The sequence below is a fragment of the Antennarius striatus genome, chromosome 15 (genome assembly GCF_040054535.1).
Source record: "Antennarius striatus isolate MH-2024 chromosome 15, ASM4005453v1, whole genome shotgun sequence".
Lineage (NCBI taxonomy): Eukaryota > Metazoa > Chordata > Actinopteri > Lophiiformes > Antennariidae > Antennarius > Antennarius striatus.
In genome coordinates this window covers 1,566,512-1,586,629 of record NC_090790.1, presented here as the reverse complement: position 1 = coordinate 1,586,629, position 20,118 = coordinate 1,566,512, and the positions used below count along the sequence as shown (strand labels likewise).

Here is a 20,118-nt window from a genome sequence, read left to right as displayed (position 1 = left end):
AAATATGTCTTAACATTTTTAAATGTGTTGCTGGCATTAAATTGTAAATAACATTTACAAAACAATAAAAAATGTCATGCCCAACATTCTAAATGTCTTCTTTGTGCTATTCTCAATTACATAGGGAGTTTCAATTATTTGCAAGGAATTATATATTGCTTTGAATCTCTAATTTTCCAGTTCGCTGCATGGCCCGGATTAGACCCACAACACTGAGAATTGTTGCTTTCCCAATATTAAATCAATTAAATAAAAAACACTTTATTAATCTCAAGGGAAATTGGGGTGTCCAGCAGTACAACTTTAACAGTGGAGTGTAACTGACTGAAGTGAAATGAGTTAGAAGGTAAAGCGCACAGCAAGATACAATAGAGAAAATAATAAAGTGAACATCTTTGACAACTTAGTCAAAATCATGCAAATCAAAGTATGTTGTAGAACAGCTTCAAAATTATGCAATTACTGTAAGTGGACAGTGGGAGACATTTTCAACCTTGTGCAACAGGTAAGCATTGAAAAACACCTTCAGTGTCAGTAATGCAAGAAGCAATAACCACATCATCACCATGAGTACTACCAGTGTAAATCCAAGAATTGATTCTATCATTCAAGAACAGTTCAAGAATCAACACTCGACTGTGGTTGTGTGACGATGATGACGAGGACGTTGAGTCCACAGTTCCCATCGGTACCAGTTGGAGAGCCAAATGGCTCCTGTCTTTCACCCTGCTGCGGTACATTGCCCCACATGCTGTGGTGCCCCAACAACCCTCCAGGGTTATGGGCTAGGCTAGGCTAGGAACTGCATTTCAATGGTAATTGTAAATGAAGAATGAAATTGAGGGTATCTTCTTGCTCCCATTCTGTCCAATCCTTAAATGGTCATCTTTTTTAAATTGACCAGATTTACATCAATAAAGAGAGATAGATTAATATATGGTTTCCATTCATATCAACAGTGAATCAAACAAACCTAAAAAGTGGACTGCTATTACAATGCATTGACTGAAATGGCAAAAAACACAATGCATCGAAAAGAATTAGCATTTAATCTGAGAGGTATGTCAAACATAATACATGATTTCTACATTCAGTGCAAAAAGACTACGTAAATACAAATGACAAATGTGAATGAATTTTCGATTCTTTTAATTACACATCATTAAGATACTCGCATAATTATACACGACGCCTTTAAATTGATAAAGATTCTAATTTCAGGATCCTTTTCTGACCTTTGTAACTCCCAGTATTCTAAAAAAGTTTAAATCAATGTGGAATACAATACTCCAGACCAGGTATGCATCAAAAAGTATAACTCAAATCACACTACCTAATTCAGTATCATTCAGTTATTTCTGAACAGCTGAGGAATAACAACATGAATTGTGGTACTACTAAACTCCAAAGTCATAGTTTCAGTCCGAGAAGCTGCTGAGTCAAAGGCAACACCCAGGGGTTTACTACAGTAAGCTGGTCTGGACACACTGGAGTGAAGTAGTTACACCAGTCTAAGTCTTCACATGACAAAACCAGTTCCAGTATATTCCGGTTAGGTGTGATTCATTTGTGCCATCACTCACATAATTCATTTATAAAGAGATTGTTTGAGTCTGGAGGAGCTTCACAGTTTAGATCTCGGGGTTTGTTCCAACAGCGTCTTCATGTCCAGCAGCGCCCCCTCTATGGCCTGGGACAGACGTGAGGCGTTGGTTTCTTCACAAGAGTTGAAAGACGACACAGCAAAGTTGATGTGATCATCCATTGGATTGTAGCACACGCCGTAGCCGTTGGACACGACCGGCCCAAAGCACATGACACAGTCAGTCTTGGATGGTACCTTGAAAGGAATTGAGACTTTGTCAGGACTTGTTTTTTCTGTAAATGACCTCTTCTTTACTATAATTCTTTTGTAAAAGCAAGAAAATATCTTCCATGTTTAGTGGAGAACCTATTGCCCCTACCTGACTTGTAGATAGCTGGAAGTGCAAGGCTTTAGCATAGGCAGTATCTGTGAAAACCTCAGGTAGGGTCATTTTTTCCTCAACAGCCACCATCTTCAGGCCCAGGAGGTGTCGATCAATAGCCTGACCGCTGATCGCCTGTGAGGACGGACGGAATGTATTTGTTGGTGATCACAGTTGAAATACTTTAAAAAAAAGGGAAAGCTTATCAATATTTTTTTTTTGGTGCACTTAGCAGTAAAGATTAGAGTACAGGTAGTCCTCAAGAAACAAACATTAAACTTACAGACATTCATAGATACGAAAAAACGTGTGCCGTCATATCCGACTACTGTAGTTCCCCCTTTCTGCCACAACCCCGACCGAGCAGCACCACTGCGTTTGTTCACTCCTAACCTAAAGTACATTACGGTGCTAATGTAAAGTCAAGCGAAATGACGTAGACTTGAATTTTATTTTTCCATGTATTTTTAAAAAAAAAAAGATGTATAATCGAGAACGATTGAACTCAAACCGACCTGTACCTGTATTTTATTTTGTCATGTTTTTTTGTCCTGGTATTGTTTCTGGTCGGTCTTGGGGAATGGTACTTTCGTATTTAGAGTAGTAATGACAGTTAATTGACCTCAAATAGTGATTATAGATTGAAATTTAATAAACAGTGACCTAAGAACAATTTTCAACGTCTCTGAATCGATTGTGTTCATACTGTATGTATGTTGAGGACTACCTGTATTTCATTCCATGGTCACTGAAATGTCAGAAACAGAATTACACGATTATGAAAGACTTTTTTCAAAATCGCTGGATTAATCCTCAATCGTTGCTTTGATAATTATTACATACAGCAGAATGATGTATAAGATACTGTATCAAGTAGTCTGTGAATGTTTTACTGGAGCTCTATGGCACAGAAAAAGAGTCCAATCCTGTTGGTGTGAATACTCACCATGTTAGTGTATGACCTGTGTGCCTTTATAGCTTTAACCATCAGATCAACCTTCTCTGTGTTCTAGAAAAAAAACAACAGAAAAGAGTCAAGAATAGTTAGACGCATGCAAAGTTTTTCATGAATTTATATTTTTGGCGAACATGAATATAGCTGAGAATAAAGATGGTAGAGAGACAGCGGTAGAAAAAAGATGCATCCTTTTAAAATATTTATCATGCTACATTTAACAAGATTAAAAAAATGTAATTACAACGTAACATTTGACTTCCACGATTAACATTCCTCTCATTCCCGTGTGATATATTGTGTACCCCTTGTGCTCGGTGAACCTGCTGAGTTGCACTGGACTATCCTGCTTGGGGGAAAATTAATCCTCAATAAAAAAGATTGATTTCTGGGGAAAACCATTCAAATCTATTAAGACTTAAAAGCAAAAATGTAGAACTGACCCAAAAAAATTTAACTGCAATTTATGAAGATACTAAATATTTAAATATATTTCTAGAATACCTGACACCTGAAAGTTTCACAGCATTCTTTCCTTAATATCAATGAAATACATTTCATAGTTTAACCCTGCAACACTGAGGAAACAGTACGGAATAAAAAGACAGGAGTAGGAACAATACTGAAGAAGGGAAAAGGGGAAGTCGTGGAAAAATTAATATCCATTAACTGTATGTAAACCAATCAGAAGGGAGCAACAAACAAAAACCAATTTAAGCTTACCAACTTATGAATGTAATTTCTGAATTGATAGATTTCAGTAGAAATCTGAATTGATGAAAATGACGCAAATCACGAATCACAAAAGCGCAACAACAGCCAATCATCGATGTGAACAGCTAAAGATACGAGTACATTGGACTCTACAAAAGATCTGATCCATCTCATGGTGAATTTGTATTGTTACAAATATGATTATGTATATCTTATATTAAAGAATTTTTAAAAATTTTATTTACTTAATTTTTTTCTGACATGTTAATATAACAGACTTCACACCTTCATCACATTGACAACATCAACAACAACACCCGGAAAAAAAGGGTTAACGGGTAGAAGCCAATAGGCTTGTGAAATTCCCGTCCCCCAGAATCAACAAACATCTCATTACAACATGTCAGCAAACTCAGACATGAAAAGTCTTCAACCAGCTCATCCAGTGAATTCTGACAGACGTTCATACCCTTATCCACTTCCAGACATTAACCCTTTACCCTAGAGTATAACCATGGTTACGTTCTTCCTAGGAACACAAGGTTTGTGTTCTCTTTCAGCAGACAGTGTTCATACAAGAATTAACCAGTTTGTTACACTTTAACAGTTTCATATTCTATTATATTGTCAACAGATATCAACATGCTCTCTAAAGTCTCAAGTTAATGTTATCCCTCCAAATAGAAATCCATGTCTTTGTGTTCATTAATCCATGTTTCTGACATTGATCATGTTGAATGGTTTTTCAATTGTTCTATGGAATCATTCATGTGTCCAACATTGTTGTAGAGCTCCACTAATGAAGTGACTCTGTTGTACTGATCTCTGGTGGAGTAACAACTCTTGTCCGTCTTTATTGATCAAATTTCACGAACTCCTCTGCACTCCTGATCACCATTGTTTTCATCTGGTCTGGAGAAAGCCCCTTTGTCCTGATGAAGATCCTGCAGGTGTTTGTCCAGGTGTTTGTCCAGGTGTTGGTCCAGGTGTTGGTCCAGGTGTTGGTCCAGGTGTTGGTCCAGGTGTTGGTCCAGGTGTTGGTCCAGGTGTTGGTCCAGGTGTTGGTCCAGGTGTTGGTCCAGGTGTTGGTCCAGGTGTTGGTCCAGGTGTTGGTCCAGGTGTTGGTCCAGGTGTTGGTCCAGGTGTTGTCCATCAGCCCGTTCTTCTTCAGTTGTCGAGCTTTTTTAGCGATATCAGCATTCTTTTAGTGAGATTCTCATTAATGTAGACATTTTCTCCTTTCAGTTTGAAGCCTTGTTTCAGAAGAGCTATCTTGTGTTGACGATTGTTGAGTTTTATCAGCACTGCAGGTGGTCTCCTACCTCCAGATGGTGATGGGTAACATGCCTCAAACTGGTCCGGATCCATTTCAGAACTCACTTGTTGCTCCAGAGATTCGGTGTCAGCGCTGTGTTCAGTTCCCTCTCCTCTGGACACAGCCTGTGTGTAATTCCTCATCTTGATGTTGATTCCAGTGATGATCACATCATTTATACGAATGCTTTGTTCCAAATCATCCATTCTTTGTTGTTCCTGTTCTAAGACAACAATTTTTCGGTCTTTTTCCTCCATGTCTTTCTGCATTTTCCTAATTTCGTCCTTCATTTCTTCCAAGGCGTCTAGCACCGGTTTTAGCTTTTACTCCAACGTTTTATCATAGTCACTCCTTAACCTTTAAAGTTGCTCTTTAACTCTTCCATCTGGTCTAGAGTATCTTTCATATTTGTTTTCATACTCCTCTGATTTTCCTCTTCCTCTCATCATTTTGCAGAGAATCAGTGAGTCAACACGAGTGTGAGTGAGAGAGATAGCGACAAGAAGAGACAGAAAGACGTCTTCTCCCGTTCAGAGCCAGAAGTAGGATTAAGAATCGATTGTATATGAACAGTTAGTTGTACAATAATCCCTTGTTTTTCTTCTTCTTCTCCTCCTCCTTTGGGCTTTTCCCTTCAGGGTCTCCACAGCCAATCAGTGTCCTCCATCTAACCCTGTCTTCTGCATCCTCTTCTCTCACACCAACTACCTTCATGTCCTCTTTCACTACATCCATAAACCTCCTCTTTGGTCTTCCTCTAGGCCTCCTGCCTGGCAGTTCAGAACTCAGCATCCTTCTACCAATATATTCACTATCTCTCCTCTGGACATGTCCAAACCATCTCAGTCTGGCCTCTCTGACTTTATCTCCAGAACCTCTAACATGTGCTGTCCCTCTGATGTACTCATTCCTGATCCTATCCATCCTGGTCACTCCCAGAGAGAACCTCAGCATCTTCATCTCTGCTACCTCCAGCTCTGTCTCCTGTCTTTTCTTCAGTGACACTGTCTCTAGACCAAACAACATCGCTGGTCTCACCACAGTTTTGTACACCTTTCCTTTCATTTTAGCTGAAACTCTTCTATCACACATCACACCTGACACTTTCCTCCACCCGTTCCATCCTGCCTGGACACGCTTCTTCACCTCTTTTCCACACTCTCCATTGCTCTGGACTGTTGACACTAAGTACTTAATGCGATGTAGTGAAACCGTGCATCTTGAAGCACAAATGATTGAGGGATTACGAATTAACTATTAACAATTAATTATCGGTTAAAGTGATTCTGATCGTGACAGTTGTGTGTCGATTACTAAACAGAACAAAGACATACAATTAAAATCCATCAAACCTGTCCTCAGACCTGTTTACGGGGGTCATCAAAGGTCTTGACGAAAGCAGCCGAGGCACTGGAGGCTGACCGGATCGTGTCGGTTCGTCCCAGTCTGAACATTCTCAGGGAGGCACTTTCATATGTAGAACAGCAACGACGGTAAACCCTGCAAACAAGAACATCACAATGAGATTCGGTGTTGGAGCGTTTCTGAACAATCACGATCATTATGTATCAAGACGCACTAAAAAGTATCAGACTTTAAATATTTAAGGATTACATTGTTTTCTCTATTGCTTAATGTTAAATAAATACCATATGTAGTGACACACGTGACGTAGACGGATGGTCATTAAGTATGACTTTATATGACTAATGTTGAACAGTTATAACAATTTGAAAGTTGTTGTTTTTTTACACAAATCTTTCAATTTAGCTTCATTGCACAGGTAGAGATAGTCCACCCCCCCCCACAATTTATAGCCTTTACCTGTGATATGCCAGCTGTAGCATCACCTGTATGAAAGCGTCAGGACTCAGGTTGTGGGCCTTCGGAACATTTTTCCCAAAGTGGTCAAATATGGTGACCTTCATGTCTACGTCTTGAGCCAGTCTGTCACAAGAAACACATCACACCAGTCAGTCGTGGGGCTCTGTGTGTGCTCATGATGAATCTGTACATGGATTTAAAATGTATTATTTTATAATATGATCTCACATGTCCAGCTTGTTCTTGGCCTCCTCAATGTCCTTCTGGATCTCAGGTGTGATTCTGAAGTGTAGTTTCTGAGGTTTGGACAAAGACACCCTGGAGGACCGCGGCGCGTCGTCCTTCCTCCTGTCAGAAACGAATGACCACGTGTGAAATAACATGTGAGACAGGTCAAAGGTTTTGGTATCCAGTAGCTCCCACTTCATTTTTCCCAGTCAATCACTCTAAAACACAAAGGTACTGCAAAGTTATAAATCCCATAATCATAATTCTTTTCTTTTCACTGACTTCTAGTAGAATTTGTGATTTTACTCGAAAAACACAATCTTACATAATTACAGGTGGTCCTAAATATACAAACATAATTCCTTCCAAAAGATCATTCGTAGGTTAAATTGTCATAAATCGTTATTTATTAAAGGTAAATCTATAAATCCACATCTATAAAAACACATTGAAAAATAATCAAGTTTGCGTCATTTCACCCAACAACGTCTGTCCACCACAAGTACTGGACCCTTAAAATCACTTGAACACCATAAAGCACATAATAACACGTGACTGTACAATAAATAAATCCTCCTCAGTGTGCACACGTCAACATAACATGCATGTGCGGTATCACATGACTACCTACCAACAATCTGTGATGTAGTGAAGCCGTGCATCTTGAAGCACGAATAAGTGAGGGATTACTATTTTAATTTTGTGATTATTCTCCAGGGAGCCACTAGGGAGGTGCTAAAGAGCCACCTGCGGCTCCGGGTTGAACCCTGCTCCAGACCATAATAATTTACATTCTTTTTCCAACCCCGCTGGTGATAACTGATCATTCTGTGGCGGGTGAAAACATGTCTGCATGCTTAAAAAAATCTTCTTTTTGTTACTGTCATGAATAATTACTGCAGATAGTTTTATCATCATCCTGACTCTTACTGTTACTGTGGGACGGGAGCCGGGGGGAGTCAGCAGGTTCCTGCCTGACTCTCAAAGGGTCACAACAACAACTCAAATCTGCTGGACAATCACTAAAGCTTCAGGCTTCAGGTTCAGACTTTAGGCTGTCATGTGACTGTCATGTGACTGTCGTGTGACTGTCATGTGACTTCCTTAAAGCTCTGGTTTATAGCCCAATAATGTGCAGTGTGTGTTTTTCTGTCCTTGCTGCTCCCCAAAGTAGATCTGGTATTTATTAATGTGTGTTGGGAACATTGTCCTGTGTAGTGAAATTTATCTTGTTCAAGTTTTCACTTATTTATTTTTATTGTATGTTTAAATTTTTTTATGTGTTTACCTTTTAGAGATGTTATAACAAGAAAAAGCTGAGGCAGACAACTTGACCCACAACGTTTGACCTACTTACGTGTATTCTACAATGTGGTCGATTAAGGTCACTATGGGCGGGCCCTCCGCTGGGGCGTGTTCGTAGTTTGCCCCACACGTCCCGTCTTCTCCCACGATAAACTGAAAGAAAAGTTGAGTAGCAGTCAAACGTTATAAAACCCTTTTATATACGTATAAAGTCATGTATTTATGTAGATTTATAGATCCAGAAGATCAGGGCTGAAACGATTCGGGAAGAGAAGATACTTGGATTCACTATACATCAAGTACATCTGGACTATAATCTGAACAGTCAAAAGTTTTTTCAAATGTTCTTTCTGTGTTCAGATATTATATTACTTTACGATATGTTTGATGAGTTGCTGCTGAAGTTTTTGCGCTTGTTTGGAGTTTCAGCTAACAGCTCCTATGAGAATACGTGTTCTACTGTAAATATTTTATTTTGTATACTGTTATGATCCCCGAAGGGAAATTAATAGTACTCTCTAGTAATTCGTAAATCAAACGCATATAAATGTGTGAAACACAAGCACACACACAGGGGGGCCTGTACGCATGCAGGGGGGTAGAGTGGAGGTAGATATTTGTATTTAGTATTACTTTAGTTCAGTTTTACTTTAATACGGTCACATTTTAGTAACCTACAGTATATTTGGTTTTTAAACACTTTGGGGAGCATGTTTGTGGTTTGTACTGCAATAAATACAATTTTGTTTCCAGTTTGAATTTGACTGGGTTTATTTTGGCCCTACAGGTCGATGAAGTAGGTCATAGAGAAACAACAACTATCACTTCATACAGAGGGAGTTGTGCTGAAGAAAAAGATCAGGTCACTCAGTCCAAAAGCAGTCTGGATGCACATCATCTGCTCTGTAAACACATTACAGTACGATGCACGTCTGTTGCATGTATTATTATTATTATTGTATTATTGTATGTATTAATTGTCTGCAGTGATCAGACGTGACTGTGGTTCACCTGCAGAGTCTTGTCAAACCAACGATTGCCACTATTCCACTGGCAGCCCCCTCCATGCAGCATCTGGACGGCAGCGAGGCTGCGGTACATCCCATCAGCCACTGGGGGCACGGCTCCATCCAAACACAACAGGAAGATGCTCCTCTGGATGGCCGACACCGAGTCTTTGTTGGTCTGATCTGGACACACACAGGAAACATGATGTAAACTCATGTAAATGAGCAGATATGTCACACAATGTGTAATTATAATTTGCAAACAGGGATCACTAACGTGTATTTCATTCCATGTCACTAGAGCTCACCCTTGATGAGGTTGAGGTAGGCTCTGGCCCAGGAGTCTCGCTGCTGGGAGGTCAGGACGCCCACAGGCTCGGTGTTTCTCTGTGGGGAGGCGCTGCAGATCCTCTCCAGCTGAGTGTGAAGCTGATCAGCTGTCAGCGCCGTCCCATCCCCGTGGTACACGTCCAACATGAAAAACTGGTGGAAAACAGGAAGAGAGATGAGAGAGGTTTGGTCAAGTTTCTCCCTTTTATTGGACAAGACTGAAATGCTATTAGCTATAGCTTAACAAGGTACATTCTCCAAGTCTCCAAGTGGTGCTGCTAAATGTCGTTTGTATCTGTTACACTTCACCAGGAGTATTTATTCAAACATCACAGAAATATGAAGACCTGTGTCAAAAAGTGTCGTAAGCATTTTTTTATTCAGTTTTCTGGTATAATATAACTGTCTGACTTTTAAGGTAGAGAAATATTATCATTATGGTAATTTGCACTGAGCCTCGATGACTAAGTGCATTCATGAGTTTCCAGATGTACTGTGGAAACCTTCTGAATGCTAATGAATACACTTTCTAAATGGTCTAGGACAGCAACAAGCAGCTGCAGTCCAACAACATTTGACAGTAAAACGTGCTAGTGCATTTTGTGAGATGTTATTTTAACTACACGACATTCCATTCATAAATGTCCACCTCTGAAGTTGAAGAGAAGAAGAAGGAAACACTGATGTACCGCATCAATGTCTGAATAACGAACACCTTGTTCAGCCACAGGGATGTCCATCAGTGCCCATGGCACCAGGACACCCGAGGTCAGAGGTCGATGATCGACTTTGTTGTCGTATCATCAGACCTCCGACCGTGTGTGTTGGACACTCGGGTGAAGAGAGGGGCAGAGCTGTCGACCGATCACCACCTGGTGGTGAGCTGGACCCGCTGGTAGAGCAGGAGGCTGGACAGACTCAGCAGGCCCAGATGTGTTTTGAGAGTCTGTTGGGAACGTCTGGTAGAACCCTCTGTCAGTGAGGTCTTCAACTCCCACCTCAGGGAGAGCTTCTCCCAGATCCTACAGGAGGCTGGGGACATTGAGTCAGAGTGGACCGTGTTCTCCACCTCCATTGTCGAAGCGGCTGCTCGGAGCTGTGGTCGCAAGGTCTCTGGTGCTTGTCACGTAGGTAACCCCTGAACCCGGTGGTGGACACCGGATGTAAGGAATGCCATCAAGCTGAAGGAGTCCTATCAAGTCTTGTTAAGTTGTAGGACTCTGGGAGGAGTTCAGGGAGGCCATGGAGGAGGACTACCAGCCTCAAACCATTCGGTGCCTCAGGAGGGGAAAGCAGTGCACAGGTCTCCTGAATCCCACTGCCATGTCTGACACAGAGGAAGCAGAGGCTGAGGTCTCAGAGGTGGACTCGTCCATCACCAGAGCTGAAGCCACCGAGGTGGTCACCAAACTCCTGGGATGCAAAGCACCGGGGGTGGATGAGATTCACCCTGAGTACCTCAAGTCTCTGGATGTGGAGGGACTGTCATGGTTGACACGTCTCTAACATCACATGGCAGTCAGGGACAGGACCTCTGGATTGGCAGACCGGGGCAGTGGTCCCTCTTTTCAAAAAGGGGGACCAGAGGGTGTGTTCCAACTATAGGGGGGGGTCACACTCCTCAGCCTCCCAGGGAAAGTCTATCCCAGGGTACTGGAGAGGAGGATTAGACTGATAGTCGAACCAGATTCAGGAGGAACAATGTGGTTTTGGTCCCGGTCGTGGATCACTGGACCAGCTCTACACTCTCCATCGAGTGCTGGGGGGTTCATGGGAGTTTGCCCAACCAGTCCACGTGTGTTTTGTGGACCTGGAGAAGACATTCGATCGTGTCCCTCGTGGTATCTTGTGGGGGGTGCTTCAGGAGTCTGGGGTCCGGGGCCCTTTGCTGAGGGCTGTCCGGTCCCTGTATGACCGAAGCCAGAGCTTGGTTCACATCACCGGCAGTAAGTCAGACCTGTTCCAGGTGCATGTTGGACTCCAGCAGGGCTGTCCTCTATCACCGGTTCTGTTCATGATCTTTATGGACAGAATTTTCTAGGTGCAGCCAGGATCCGGAGGGGGGTCCGGTTTGGGGACCAAAGGATTTCATCTCTGCTTTTTCCAGACGATGTTGTCCTGTTGGCCTCATCAAACCTGGACCTTCAGCTGCACTGGGACGGTTTGGAGCTGAGTGTGACGTGAGTGGGATGAGGATCAGCATCTCTAAATCTGAGGCCAGGGTTCTGGACAGGAAAAGGGTGGTGTGCCCTCTTCAGGTCGGTGGAGAGTCTTTGCCCCAAGTGGAGGAGTTTAAGTATCTTGGGGTCTTGTTCACAAGTGAGGGAAGGATGGAACGTGAGACTGACAGACGGATCGGTGCAGCTTCTGCAGTGATGCAGTCGCTGTAGGTCTGTGGTGGTGAAGAAGGAGCTGAGTCACAAGACGAAGCTCTGGATTTACCGGTCAATCTACGTTCCTACTCTCACCTATGGTCAGGAGCTTTGGGTCATGACTGAAAGGACTAGATCCCGGGTACAAGCGGATGAAATGAGTTTCCTCCGTAGAGTGGGGGGGCGCACCCTTAGAGCTAGGGTGAGGAGCTCAGTCACCAGGGAGGAGCTCGGAGTAGAGCCGCTGCTCCTCCACCTCAAGCGGAGCCAGATGAGGTGGCTCGGGAATCTGTTCAGGATGCCTCCTGGACGCCTCCCTGGGGAGGTTTTCCGGGCATGTCCTACCAGGAGGAGACCTGGAGGAAGACCTAGGACACGCTGGAGGGACTATGTCTCTCTGCTGGTCTGGGAACGCCTCGGGATCTCCCCGGAGGAGTTGGAGGAGGTGTCTGGGGAGAGGGAAGTATGGGCATCCCTGCTGAGACTGTTGCCCCCACAACCCGGCCCCGGATAAGCATTTGAAGATGGATGGATGGATGGATGGATGGATGGATGGATGGACACAAAGCTAAACCCATTCCTATTATACTGTCTAATCAAAACTATTGACTTGGTTGACATTGACAGTCATACCTGTGAAAGCCCCTCAAAGTTGATAAGAGTCAGAGGTCAGAGAGTGAGACCCACATAAAAGGTTTTGTGATGCAGCCCTGAGGACCTCAGATGCCCATGTGGGCTCCTCACCTGGTGGTTGTGTACCACAGTGATGTGTTTAGGGGGTCTGGAGCTCTTGGCGTGGTTCACCACGGAGTCGCTTGTCAGGCCAGGGACACGACAGGATGACAGCACTTCATAGAATTGATTCATACAAAGGGGCTTCCCTCCCAGATACTCAACTGGTAAGGCCTCACTGTAAAGACAAAATTAAAATATTAAACCCAAGCATAGCCACATTATCTTTAACATGATGTTGATATGTCATCAAATTTCCTTAAGTTAACATTCCCCAGATGTAGGACTACCTTCACCAAAGACTGTGTGTGCAATTTTTTTTATTCTGGCGTAGAACATGTGTTCCCCAAGTCACATCTGAAGTATTATAGATTCAGAAATACTGCTCTCAGATCAGCCGATTATCTCTTCTAGAGTGGATGATCCATATTTATTGGATTGTATTTGTAAGAGTACCACATCCTAACAGAATGTGTGACAGAGGGTGTTAATTATTACAGACAGAGGTGGTTCACAGAAGCCAGGCAACAACACATTAGATGGGTCGTACGCAATGAGGAGAACATTTCAAGATTGGTACTCACTTGTCAGTCATAATCTTAAAGTCCAAAACAGCTGCAATCAGTTTGGAAGCAAACCTGAAATAACATAAGATCCACACTAATTTCAATGTAAAGTTGTACATTTCCTCATGTTGGTTAAATAAAGCAACAAAAAGCACAGAGTGACAGAACTGAGCTGAAACAAATTAATGACACAACCTTTATTCCACGTTCATCGGCACCATGACAAGTGACACCATCAGCCTGAAGTAATGTGATGTCCCACTGGAGCAGCATCTCCCTGATTGGGATGGCGTTATTTCTTTTCAATCATTTTATAATTTAGTTTTGGCCCCTTGACAAAAGGGGCAACTTGAAACTGATCAAACTTTTGTGAATGGGGAGTCCTGGTGTCACGGGGCAAATATTCTCTTATGATGTGATCAATAACAACTAGATAAAATGTGAAGTCTGAGGCAGATGTGACATATTTTAATGGGACTCTAATATACCCGATGGAATCAACACTTTAATAATAGTGGCAAAAACTGACAGGTGTGAACGTGTGATCACCTTAGTTGCCCTTGCTTATCCCTAAAGTTCATGCGGGGTAAGATCAACCCTGGATTTGAATGAACCACTACGGGCATCCGGTATTGAAGATACGCAACCTGCACCCACCACTCTGACAACTATAGAAACACAAAGACACAATCAATAACAGATCAATATCATGACAGAGAAACTGAATGGCTTAAGGGACACTTCAGATATGTGTAAAGAATTAAAAGACACCCATCCTGTTGTGAAGTCAGGTAAAGTCCATCCTGATCCGCTCACCCAGTTGTCAGTGTGCTGTGCTCTCTTCTCCAGGGCTCTCTGCAGTCTCTCCCCAACTCCTCCTGGTGCCTGAAAGTCACTCAGCAGCTCTTTGGTGTGCTTCAACTCATCCTCCTCGACGATTGGCTCCAGGGCAGCGATGTAACGCTCACAGGTCTGCTTCAGAGGTGGGACAGGAAGTGTGGGCAACCCCCTCTGATGGGTCAGGTATCTGCCAGTGATCCGTATCGTGGAAACAGGTTTCACCAAGTGACAGGGTTTGGCTAAGCCACAGGATTTTGATTTCCCCGCCTTTACCTAAGAGAAAAGAGGGTCAATCAATCAATCAATCAATCAATCAACATTTATTTGTATAGCACTTAATCACATCAACAGACATTTCAAAGCACTTCACAGACAGAGAAACCCAACAGACCCCTCCACAGCATAAGCGACAGTGGTGGGGAAAAACTCCCTCATTGAGGAAGAAACTCCGTGTAGGACCCAGACTCTGGAAGGCGGTCATCCGCCTTGACCGGTTGGGTGGGAAAGAAATACAATGGACATAGGGATGCTTCACAAATGTTCAAACACAAAGAAATCAAATTCACAACACTATTAGAGTAAATTGGTGAAAGACTGTAAAACAACTCCACAAATAACAAAACTAAAAGGAAGTGCATGTTGTTCCATATCATTTTTAATCTGCCAGATTGGGATTTGGCTCTAAATCCACATCCAATTTCACATTATGATGGAACATCACAAACTATTCCAACCTGAGATTTATTAAGTTACTTTGGCTGGCATATTATTTTTCAGTAGCTCGTCAAAATGTAAAAAGATTTATAATCCCTAGCTTGAAATCATAGGAAACTTCAGAAGGGATTGTGAATCTCCATCTGTTCACAAATACAAACTGCTTACGTCTTTGGACCATTGTCGGCCTCCATGAAACATTCATCAACAACTATTGAAAATGTTTTAAAAATCTTGAGCAAAAACCTGCTAAACTACCTTTGGCTGAGGCAACCTATCTAACGCCTCTCGATTTCTCCCCAGGGCCTTTGTGCTCTCTAGGTTATTATGGTCTGTGATTGGATGTACTACTGGACTCACGGTTGTCCCCCACTAAAGGTTATCATTACTATTATACAATCATCGCATCACCATGATTGTATCTATCACCACCATTCACGTGTTGACAGTGTAGTAGTTCTCTGGGGCTCAATGGATGACAAGTCTATGTTTGGAGTCTGTCAGACTACAAAGACTATAAATATAATTCACCAATAATTATTTCCCCTTCTTTCTACTGTCTGCCCCCCCTTCTCTGCTGCAGTCCAGCCACCTTGTGCAACTCAATATATACATAACCTGCAGATTGTATGATGAAGGATTATGAAATGCAGGAACTATAATAATACTCATTTACAGAGAAAACGATATCTGTCCGAGTAAAGCATCTAGACCAGGGGTTCTCAATGCCGATCATTATCGACCGGTCAATCCCAAAGGTGCTTATGGTAGATTCTGACCGCACGAGTGGAATAGATCACAAGACGTTAAAAAGTGCACTACACTGATGATCCATCACTTGACTGACATTCATGGCAGCCAATCAGATCACACTTGTTTCTTGAATTTTGGTCACCGCACATGCAGAGACAATGCTGCTAAACTGTCAACACAAACAAGCTAGCTAGCGATGGTAGCTGGAATGACAATAAAACAGATGTGAGCCTGATTACATCACCGCTTGGAAGAGGGATGTAGTTCAAAGACGTGATGTATGGTTATTGTCAGCGATTAGATAGATAGATAGATAGATAGATAGATAGATAGATAGATAGATAGATAGATAGATAGATAGATAGATAGATAGATAGATAGATAGATAGATAGATAGATGACACAAAAAGCACATTACTCAGGCAGCAAAGGGGATGAAGATGAGATGATGACCTTGAGAAAACTAGGTCAAGGTCAAATATTAACTTGATTTAATATTTAATATTAAATATTAACTCGACCTAGTTTTTCTTATCAGTTTTTTTCTCCTCCCTCATAGAAAGACGAGGGACAAGGCCAGTGTGAGGAAGACCATAACTCAAAGCTAGTGCTTTGATCAATAACACTAGGTCAGAGCACTAGCTCTGATCTTTGACCTATTGTAAGATAAGCTAAAATTTAAATGAAGTATATGTGTGTTTCTAAAGTCTCATAATCTTCCTTAGAAGTGCTGCACCCAATGTACTGACAAACACATCCTGTTCCAGTTAATCACCCACTGCAGACAGCTACAACCTTGATGACGATTAGAATGTTCCAACATAGATAACCACAAGTTAACTCCCAACATGTAGAAAAACATCCTTTTGTTCTTGACCTTGTGTGTGATCTAAACTGTTACGACGCCTGCGTTCGTCTTTATCTAACCCTGCTCTATACATTTTATAATAAAAGAAAGCAGCCGGGTGGGACAGAGTCAGAGTCAAGTGCACCTCTTCTGTGTCTCTCCCTGCTGCAGCTGGTACACCTTTAGAACCTCTCTGGGGGCCTTTGTCTGATGACCTGGTCTAGATCAGAACAGTTTGTGAGTGAGTGTTCCAGATTTAGACCCAACAGCTATGCAAGTAGGTCAGGGTAAAAATTTGAATTCAGGGATGTTTCTTGTTCCATCTTCAGTTGTGAAGATATTTGGTAGACGAACACACGAACATTACATTACATGGAGTTACACTGAGTTACACTGAGTTACAGTGAGTTACACTGAGTTACATTAAGTTACATTAAGTTACATTAAGTTACATTGAGTTACATTGAGTTACATTGAGTTACATGTATGAGTTACATGTCACATGTTACATTGGTCCTTTGAAGACAGCTTCATGCTGCTGGGGCTCTGATTGGATAACAAAGCTCCTCAGGACAATAACACGACCTTAAGCTGAATAAACTTGACAGTTCACAGTAATAATCCACTGCACTGGAGGCTCTGGACCAAGTTATCAAAGTACTTCCGGTGGGTGTCTCCTGGTCAGGTTAATCTGGTAATCTGTGTTCTTACCATAGTTCTGGTGAAAATGCCCCACATTGTGCACCGAGAGCCCGGCGGGCCGCGTCCGTCCTGCTGCGGTGACGTCCGACCAACTGGACCGACTTCTGGTCAACAACCGTTTTCTTCCGTAATTCTTTTGATGCTGTGCAAATAATTAAGTGTGCTCATTACCGCCATCTCCTGGATTGGAGGGGGTATTGACATTGAGACTCATACAGTCAAAGTGTATACAAAGGTTATAGCTCAGCCTACATAACAGTTTTTGTCTACTGGGTCATTGAAACCTACATTCACCTCCATTTTTAAGTAGATTCACCCCCAAAATTGTCTTTCTTCACACATCTCTGGATGTTGTCATTGATGTAATAAATGTGATGAAGGTGTGAAGTCTGTTATATTAACATGTCCGGAAATAAAAATAAACTAAATAAATGAATAAAAAAAGCAAAACACTAATTCTTATTTTCTTTGTTCACTTCATTTTGGGGGTGTCTGTGGCCCTAGCCCCAACTCTAACTTAAATCTGATTCAACAAAATGTCAATAATTTAAAATGATGAACAGAAGGTGCACTTAGTCTGATATCTGCTGAATTATTTTGACATGACATGAAATCTAAATCTTTGGGTTGTCAATGTTATGTTTTACCAACTGCTTTTATTTATTCATTATTTCATTTGTCATACCAGGTGCAATCAAATTTATTGAATCACTGGAACAAGTAGCAAACATAAAAACATATTGAAGCCTGTCATATTGAAGTCCTCTTCTATCGCAGGTTTTAAAGTCACTTTTTATTTCATAAACCTGGACCTGAAGGTGATTAGAGCGTAAACTAAAACAGACAGTCTGAGGTGTTTTGTTTAGCACATTAAACCAAACTATTTGTGCACACAAAATATGAGTTTTCAAATTAACCAGCATCTCCTCTTTCCTCAAGCATCAGTAGGAGTGAATAATTCTGATAGTTGATGAGCTCTACAATTCAGTAAAATGATACATATTGCACAATGTGAAACTAGTCCATTGAAAATGTACATACAATGCTCAATGCGAGAAGAAGTTGGTAACGTCACTTGAAAAGTTCTTACAAAGACCAAGAGCTGTCCTGTAACTTCTCAATTGGTCAGTAAAACATGTGCAGAGGGCTTTTAAATGGGGACACCACAACTGTCAGGGAAAACCCTACAATGAGGTAAGCACTCGTCTGTACAAAATAAAATGTCACCCTCATGGCTAAAATGTAAAATGTGTCACTTAAAAAACGTTAAGAAAAGTGCGTTTGATTTCGTTCCTTTGTAGGGTTTGAACCAAGACATAATATTGACTTGGTGGGGGTTGGGGAGGAGGAATGCTTCATTGGAGTTTTGAGGTGGGCACCTCCTTCCTTAGTGTTTCATTGATTGTCCCATGACACCTCCAGAGGGCTTACAGGGAACGCCTGGCGTCCCAGGTGTGCACCCTCTGCATTTACCCCTGGATGATTATTTTGATGTTCATCATCCATAGCCACCTGCTGCTCCGTTAGACAGCTCAGACAGCTAAGGTTGTAAGGTTTGTCCTTACATTCCCATTCCCTTAAGGAGCTTGGTTGTGGATGTGGCAATGAAGCCTCTACACACGATCACAACCGGAAGCACCTGGGCACGCCAGGCGTGTTCTTCTGCCACGTATGTCAGTCATTTGCATTCATGTGTTTCACCAACTGCGGCTTCCCACGATACAGGTAGTACAGGCAGTACAACACAGACTTCTGGGACGTTGACCATAAGACCAAGTCTGGCCTGAGGCTGGTTTCAATGATCTCAGGTGAAAGATGAGTTTCTGGTCTGTCAGCCTGCATCATCCAGTCCTGGGCAGAGTCCAGAAAGGTTGCCTCAACTTTGGTAGATGGTTTTGCTAGGAGTTGTCCTGCTCTCACAAAAGTGGTGTTTGAGTGTCTAGATATTGGAGGATATTCCTTCTCCAGAATCTAGACTCTAGATATTGGAGGAGGAAGGACATTGATGGTAGTTCTCCTTTGCCAGTTGTCTTGAGACCTGGTTGTGTCTCCAGGTTTAGCTGCCTTGAGACCATCTGATTTTACAGCTAGTGAGGATATGTCTTGGTGTCATAGGGGTTTGACAGAGTGCAGAAGAAGGATCTTTTCCAAGCCATTGGTTTAGGTTCATTGGGTTAGAACATCTTAGGTAGCTCTGATGATGAAGCTAATTTGGCTTCCTTCCATTTCCCAAAGATCCTTCCATGTGAGTTTACGGTGCTCCAGTTTTTCCCAGCTCATCCACTGGCCCTGTTTGGACTGTGGTAGCACTGCATTCACGCATCAATGCTCGCAACTTCACCTCATCGCGGATTTTTGGTAGGCAGTCATATGACGAGCATTCTATTGGCTGACGGCATCCGGACGTGTGCTACGTTCTGTGAGTCTTGGACTTCCGTGAGACACAAAAGTGTTTTAAACAGTCTGTCAGAGTGTTTTAAAGGTGATACAGATAGAAGGTGGTTTAATATCAGTATGGGGGGGGGGGTCATAAACGTTTAAATTATTGTATATAATAAGATAAATAGTTCCGCAATGAAGGAGGGTGCACTGTAATGAGTGCCTGCAGCAGATTGGAGTGTTGGCTAGAGCTGTGTGTCTTGAATGTATACAACATCTGGTTTCAGTTTGAACTGTTGATACAACCTTTCAGTTCTTGTCCACTTGCGGGCTTCAAACGTCTGACTTTGAATTTAATTGAATGGAACTGCTAAAGTTATTGTAGTTTGTGTTTTCTGGTGTCTGCGTGGGTTCTGCTACCTCCAAAACACCCCAAGCAATTTAAACAAGCTGATAAATCTACACTGACTGTAGGTGTGAGTGGTTGTTTGTCCTCCAGGACCTGTCGTCAGCTGAGACAGGCGCCAGCACCTGTCCCTGGACCTGCACCAGGTTAAAAACCATAAAA

General features: G+C 42.2%; 1 protein-coding gene across 2 annotated transcripts; it reads right to left on the bottom strand.

Moving 5' to 3' along the window:
• Positions 1 to 241: 241 nt before the first annotated feature.
• Positions 242 to 17,303, bottom strand: crata (carnitine O-acetyltransferase a). 2 transcript variants are annotated; one of them, XM_068335300.1, is made up of 14 exons: positions 17,181 to 17,303; positions 14,132 to 14,428; positions 13,865 to 13,983; positions 13,334 to 13,387; positions 12,762 to 12,927; positions 9,624 to 9,798; positions 9,320 to 9,498; positions 8,361 to 8,461; positions 7,004 to 7,123; positions 6,776 to 6,898; positions 6,316 to 6,451; positions 2,914 to 2,976; positions 1,965 to 2,102; positions 242 to 1,840 (listed from the first exon to the last, which is right to left on the bottom strand). In XM_068335300.1, exons 1-14 carry the CDS (start codon positions 17,205 to 17,207, stop codon positions 1,625 to 1,627), a joined length of 1,914 nt encoding a protein of 637 aa, XP_068191401.1. In that variant the 5' UTR covers positions 17,208 to 17,303; the 3' UTR covers positions 242 to 1,624. The 2 variants fall into 2 exon arrangements, 1 of the variants encoding a protein (XP_068191401.1); XR_011038226.1 differs by lacking the exon at positions 242 to 1,840 and having other exon boundaries at positions 2,031 to 2,102; positions 6,304 to 6,451.
• Between the last annotated feature and the right edge of the window lie 2,815 nt (positions 17,304 to 20,118).

Bases quoted from the DNA above. Each gene is read 5' to 3' on its own strand.
- crata (XM_068335300.1), bottom strand. From the start codon at position 17,207: ATGTGGGGCATTTTCACCAGAACTATG. The intron at 13,984-14,131 runs GTGAGCGGATCA...GTGTTTCTATAG, and splicing joins CACAGCACACTGACAACTGG to TTGTCAGAGTGGTGGGTGCA. The intron at 9,799-12,761 runs GTGAGGAGCCCA...GTTTTCCACCAG, and splicing joins CTGTGGTACACAACCACCAG to TTTTTCATGTTGGACGTGTA.